General features: G+C 35.8%; 1 protein-coding gene across 1 annotated transcript in view; it reads right to left on the bottom strand.

Moving 5' to 3' along the window:
- LOC100637193 (zinc transporter 7-like) overlaps window positions 1–7,036 on the bottom strand; it is a 49,109-nt gene that overhangs the window by 25,517 nt on the left and 16,556 nt on the right. Inside the window, exon 2 of the mRNA XM_019998976.1 lies at window positions 1,630–1,731. Coding sequence (XP_019854535.1) covers window positions 1,630–1,731 — 102 coding nt within the window. The remainder of the gene's footprint in view (window positions 1–1,629; window positions 1,732–7,036) is intronic.

The raw sequence follows: 7,036 nt of genomic DNA, 5'->3' as shown, positions 1-7,036 counted from the left end.
GTGAGGAGTGTGGATGAAGATCCAGAAGCACCTGAAGGGACTCATCGTTATCAGGGGCCAGACCTCTAAAAGAGAGAGACTGGACAGCCTTCGATAATGCCCATCTTCCACTGCTCTCTTGCAGCGACGAATCTTAGAGTCAGAATGATTTGAGGGGGAGCTATTACTGACCCTATCAGCTTCCCTTAAAACCTCATCCCACAAATCAGAGAGAGAACTCTGAGACCACACTACATAGTTGCCTGACACCTTATAATTCAGTGAAAGAATATATTGCTAGAGTTGGTATGTATACAGGATGTTCACAAATTTGCCTATAATAAGTCAGGGGAGGAATGGGTATGTTATTCATCACTTACACGTAATGTTGATCCTAATGCGACAGCAATCATTATACTTAACACTTAATAACTACAACCATTATCGTGTAGTTACATCAATAGCAGATGCTAATGATTATAACAGTGGTGATAAAAATACATGTGATGATGACAAAAAAGTGTGATAAAAAGAATGATAATTAATGAGACAGCATAGTATTTATGGCCATAGCTAAAAATGAATAATAATAGGAGACAGTGTCACATTGGCCATAGCTTAAAATGAATTAATAATATCATGAGAGAGTGTCATAATGGCCATAACTTGAAATCAATTATTAAAGAGCAATGTCATATTGACCATAATTAATCATAATAGGACAGTGTCATATTGGCCATAGCTGATAATGAATGATGTATGAGACACGGTGATATTGGCCATAACAATTAATGATAATACATGAATGATGAACTAGACTCTGTCATATTGACCAATAACATAAAATGTGATTGTTGAGACACTGCAAAAGATTTAATTTAAAGACTTTGTTTATATTGACGCTGCTATATGGCCATCTTTCTCCCCTTCAATACCAGCTAGACCTCATCATGGTAAAGGGGTGACAACAGTTGGGACACATTGCCCCTACTGGCTAAAAAAGCTGGCTTTATGTATATTGCACAGTTATAAATATATAATATTATAAAAAATTAACACAAACAAGCTATTACAAAAATTAAAAAGAGAAATTCAGTAGAATTCAGTAGAATTCAGTGTATTGATTCGTCAAAAAAGTAATGGAAACAAGGACAAGTATGATTCCAAATGACCGATAATTCCAAAAAGACATATTATTCTGAGCAGCTGACTATACCCATACAAATGAAGATACAAAATGAAAATCCTGCTCTCATGATGCAAACTCTACTCTACCTTATAAGGTGATATGCATTTTCTTACACAATTACATTAAAAGTACAATGTAGAGTAGAATTTGCGTCATGAGAGTAGGATTTTCATTTCATATTTTCGTTTGTATGGGTATTTGGAATAATCTGTTGTTTGAAATAATCAGTCGTTTGTAATCTTACTTGTCTTTGTTTCCATTACTTTTTTGACGAATTGATACACTGAATCCTACTCAATCTTTTTTTCAATTATTATAATATAAAACAACATGTATATTCGTTTCTTTTGCGAATGAACATTACTACAATTTACATTTAGTGACCAATTATATTCTAACACAAAAAGGTACCATACATGGTGAACATGATGATCAATGTAATGTGTAATTATAAATCTCACCTATTAGTCCACATGCCGTACAAAAGTTCAACAAAAGCAAAGGAAAGATTGATAAGAAGAAAAGCTAAAAGATTACGTGATGATGAATCCAATATAATATTTCTAAACAAAAAATAAAATAAAATAATTACAGAAATACATTCACATACTACTTTACATGAACCATTAAATTGTTAATAACACAAATTTAATATTGTCTCTCTGCATAGCAAAATGTTTTACCAATGAAATAATTGCACATGATCGCAGCCAACAACACAAGATTGGAATGGCACTTCATGACCTTTAGACTACATTTTATTGATACAAAAAGTATCATGCAAATAAGTATTATGTTGTTATGTTTGAAGTGGATTTAGAAAATGGTCATTGTGTTAGGAAACAAATTGATCAATTGATTTCTAGGCATTAATCTACAGATCCAGTGAGTTCTGGTAGTAATGATTTGGAGTCTTTTGAGGGACCTGTAACACATCAGGAATCACAGGTAGCCCTGGAGACAATGTCAAAAGGAAGCTTTAGATATTACTCTTCTTTTAAGCGCTATATGATGCTATAGTGGCACAAATACTATAGCCTAGATAGATTGAGTGGCTTTATTAAGTTTAGGATCCTTAGAATAGCAAACTTCAAAAAGCAGTGTCAGACAATTAAGTTTGAAAAAGGTATTTGAAATCTTTAAGGCTGCACATCTGATTTCACCTCACAAAGTTTACCTAACTTAACCAGATGCAAGTATGATAGAAGAATTAAGAATTACTTAAGTCAATTCCATTTTTGAATGTTGAAATTATTGAAAGTTTATAATTTCATTTAATTTAAAAACACCTTGATTGGTTATCAGCAAGAGCTGCTGACACCCAGGAGAACGTAAAATTATAGTTAAAATGAAAAAGAGGAGAGAAGGAGGAAGGAGGAAATAGTAACAAAAACAGAGGAGTACAACAACGAAAAACTGACAGAACAGAAATAAATGAATATTTATGCACAAAATAATAAAATATATTAATTAAAGGAAATCAAGGAAAAAAGTAATAAAAAAATTAACAGATACCATGTAGGTAGTAATCAAAGTAGTTTGACAAACTTTATGCTGGTCACCATCCAGTAGCAATCTTAGGGGGCGGGGGCTGCCTAATTCCCAGCACTAACTGGGGACAACCCCTACACCCAAGAGGCTACTTTCTTACAGAAAGCTCACTTGATTCAAAGTGATAAATGTGACCATAACACCCAGCCATTTAATGTCACCAGGGGCACTCGGTGGGACAGCCCAACACCATGAGAAAGATCTGATAAAAACTGTCCGTTGCATCTATCATAGTCCTGCTAACTCCCAGCACTAACTGGAGAAAACCCCTACACTCATGAGGCTACCTCCTCAGAAGGAGCTGCCTTGATCCCAAGTGACCCAGGTGACCATAATACCAGTCCACTCAACAAGGCCGGGGTGGTATTGTCACGAAAAAAATTGTCCCCCGTGAAAATTTATCCTAGGATAGAAATATCACGTGATATTTTATGTCCGCGTCAGCAATTTTTTGTCCTACCAAAAGAAAAGTGTAAAGGAACTGTAAATCTTTGTATTCGACTTTGTTCCTTAATCATTTATCTATGGAATACACGTACAAAGCATGTGGGACCCTTTATTATACGTTCAAAGTATGTAGAAGAAGATTTCAGATCGAAGAAGGATGACAGACTGTGTCAAGAACCGAGTAAAGAACCCAGGAAAGAATTAAGAGGATGATCTTGTGGAGAAGGCAGCTGTGTATTTAGCTGATAGAAAGTGTCCAGAAGGTTGTAGTGCTAACAGAAAGAGGCAGATATGGAAAAGAGCTGAAAAGTTTGTTTTCAGTGCAAAATGGGGAATCGTATGAGACCAAGATGACTGAATGGTCAATTATATCATGATAGTGTAGGTGTTTTGTGTATTTTAAATAGTTTAGTTAGTTATGTGTATATATGTATGTACGTAGTATGATATCTGTGCTTTTGTAGACAAACTCAGCATGTATATGCATCTGTATTCATGATTTGAATAATTAAATCAAAGCATCAATTATAACAAACTGATATATGATAGCTTGCCCAGCGATGGTATTGATAAACGTACCAGGGAGCAGATAGCAGCAATACTGAATTGCACCGAGTACAGGGAATTAAAGTGACTGTTCCTAGTATGCAAATTAAGGCAAAATGGACAATAAGATTGTGGTTTATGTGCCCTTGCTTTAGCAATGTCAATTTGTGCTGGTTAAGACCCAACTTCTTGCAGCTATATTTCACACAAGCTTCGTTTCCATCTTTTATAATGCCTAGAAAAGAATGTGATGTCTTTGTTTTCTACTTGTTTAAGAGCTAGATGCCCTGGACTATCCAAAGAATACAGGTTACCTATATACTGCCTGTGCAGACAACCTATAGTAATGAAGGAAGAATGGTAAAATGTTCTTAATGTAAGGAGTGGTATCACGTAGAGTGTGAACAAATACCAGAAGATGTTTGGACTGATAAGGACTACGTTTGGTCATGTAATTGTTGTAAAAGTTGCATGAAGACAATTATTGTGCAATAATGAAATGTATTATTATTATTATTATTATTATTAATACTGAGTGCTAAGTAAATTTTCCTTATCAAAATAGTCTATATATGCATAATATTATGATCCTAGGATAAAATATTTCAGATACAATTTGTCCTAGGACAAAAATATTTCACATATTATTTTGTCCTAGGACAAAAAAAATTAGTCCTATGGTAGGACAATAAAAGCTTGCCTAGGACAAAATATTTCTGAAAAATTTTGTCCTAGGACAAAATATTTCTGAAAGATTTTGTCCTAGGATAAAATATTTTGTCTCATGGGACAAAATTTGGGTGGGACAGATTTTTCTGTGACAGTATCACTTGGCAAGACAGCTTAACACTGTGAGGGAGATGTCAGTTGGAGGTAGACAACAGCGAGAGAGTAGAGAGGGAGCTGGGGTGACCAAATGACAGTTGGAGCAGAGACAGATAAAGTGATATGTGCATGGATTAAATGAATCTAAGTGTTTTAAAAGTGTGACTAGAAGTATTTCTGTAAAGGAGATTTGATTGTAGGGAGAAAGAGAGAAAGATCAATTGGAGGTAGAGCATTAAACACTTTGATAATACGATTGAAGTACAAGTGTCTAGATCTGTTGGTGGCACAATAGCGAGTTGGATCTTAATTTGAGCGAGTGGAGGAGGAGGAGAAAGAGATGTAATTGGTTATATCAAAGCTCTCATCAGGAAATTTGAGGGACTGTACAAGAAGAAGGACATCTAAAAAGTATATGAGGGGATGCAGGCGGATCATAAGTCTGTCCTGATAGCTGAGAGAGGAGTGACCAATGATTTAGCTCGTAGCTCTATGCTATATTCTCTCTAAATTAGTGACGTCCTTAATTAACATTGGGCGCCAGACTCGGCAATAGTATGTCAATTTGGAACATACTAATAATGTGTAGAGAGCTTTTTGACAAAGAGTGGGCAAGCAATGGAGAAAGTACGCTTCATGAGGTAGAGTTGACTACAGGCCTGCTTTAGAAGTAAGTAATAGTGATTCGTCTAAGAGAGGTTTTCAGAAAATAGCACACCAAGGTCTCTTGTGGTACTAACTTGAGGAATGACTGAGTTATTAAGTGTGTATATTTTACAGATATTTGGGGAGAATAACAGCAGAATCTTAACAAAAATGACTTGGCCACATTAAATAAAAGAACCAGAGAAACTACTCCACTGCTCCAATGCATAAATATCCTGTAAATGAGAGCAGTGAAGGGATAAAGATAAAGCCTTGGAGAGCTTTGTATTATCAGCAAATAAAAGGGTAGAGGAGAAGAAAATAAAGAGGGGAGGTCATTGATGTAAACCAGAAAGAGAAGCGGTTGCTTGGGATGCTCCTGAGCAGACCAGTAACAAATCAGAGAGTTGACCAACCACTACTACTCATTTGCATTGTCCAGCAAGATAGAATCTACCAACAATGCCCATATCCCAGAGCCTAGAGAATAGAATATTGTGTGGGACTGTATCAAGCGCCTTTCTCACATCCAGTAACATTGTGTCAAGCTATTTTTTGATGTCAAAGGCCTCAATGATTCATTTCATGTGAATAAGCACCTACTTGAGTGAGGAACTACTGTTTCTGATGAAGCCAAACTGGGAAGTACATTGTAGATATAGAGGATTCAATGAGGTAGTGATAAACTTTGTCAAAGACTAATTTTTCAATGATCTTGGATATGTAGGATAAAAGTGAGATTGGTCTGTAATATGAGACAAGAGATCTTTGTGAACAGGGGTTATGTAGTAGTTTTGCCATTCAGTAGGAAGAGAGGATTGCTTAAGACAGGGGATAAAAATATGGTGCAATGGTCCGACAATAGCTACAGCTGTCTGTTTGAGGACAATAGGAAGAATCCCATCCCTACCCATGGCTTTGTCATTCTGAACAGAAGTAAGAACTTAACAAGTATATACATCAATACTACAGATAACGTTGTCAGCAAAAGATTGAGGAGGATCTGGAGGAGAGAATGATCTGGTATTGTAGACTAAGTGAAAAAATTGATTAAATAGATTAGCAATAGAGAGAGGAGAGGTTGCCTTTGAGTATGCAAAAAAGTAGATAGCTGACTTACCAGAGAGGGAGCGTATATAACAAAAAAGCAGGGCTGGGTCGAAGGGCAAAAAACAACCTCCAAAGCTTCTATACAAAAACCTTTGGTTTTTGCGAAGCTTCTTAAATTTTTGTTGCATTATTAATTTTTGCTATTTGTTATTTACAACATACATAGAAAAAAGGTCAACAGTATAAATGTAACAGTAACAAATGTAACAAATGTAACAGTATAATTCTCAAAGTAACTCATAGTTCTTATTCAAAAATATTAAGGCATCAACATTGCTGGGTTTTAAAGCACTTCGTAGTTTTGTAACTGTTAACCCTGCAATAGAAAAAATTCTCTCTGAGGTAGCTGATGTACTCGGGATGCCGAGTAATCCTCTGGCAATGATAGCAAGTCGTGGATAAGTAGGTGAGTTAATCTTCCACCAATTTAATATGCAGTCACTTCTGGGAATGGGTTTTTCTTCTAAATATTTTGTCACTTCGCCTAATATTGTGTCATTCTCTAATCCAGTACTTGAATCCTCTTCATCTCCTAGTAAGATATCAAAAGCAGACTTGCATCTTTTCTCAGGAGGACACTGCTCTATGCCACTGACACTCTCAATGAGGGACTCGGGAATGTTCTCCATTCTGTTGCACAGTTCAGTCTTTACAGCTTCTAATAATCCATTGGTCAAAAACTTCAAAGGTTCGAAGCGTAGATCGAGTATGGAAGACAAAAGTAAACAGCTTGAAGCATCTAGA

This window comes from Amphimedon queenslandica, unplaced genomic scaffold (genome assembly GCF_000090795.2).
Source record: "Amphimedon queenslandica unplaced genomic scaffold, v1.1 AMPQUscaffold_13518, whole genome shotgun sequence".
NCBI classification, from domain to species: Eukaryota; Metazoa; Porifera; class Demospongiae; order Haplosclerida; family Niphatidae; genus Amphimedon; species Amphimedon queenslandica.
This window is presented reverse-complemented; position numbering and strand designations above follow the sequence as displayed.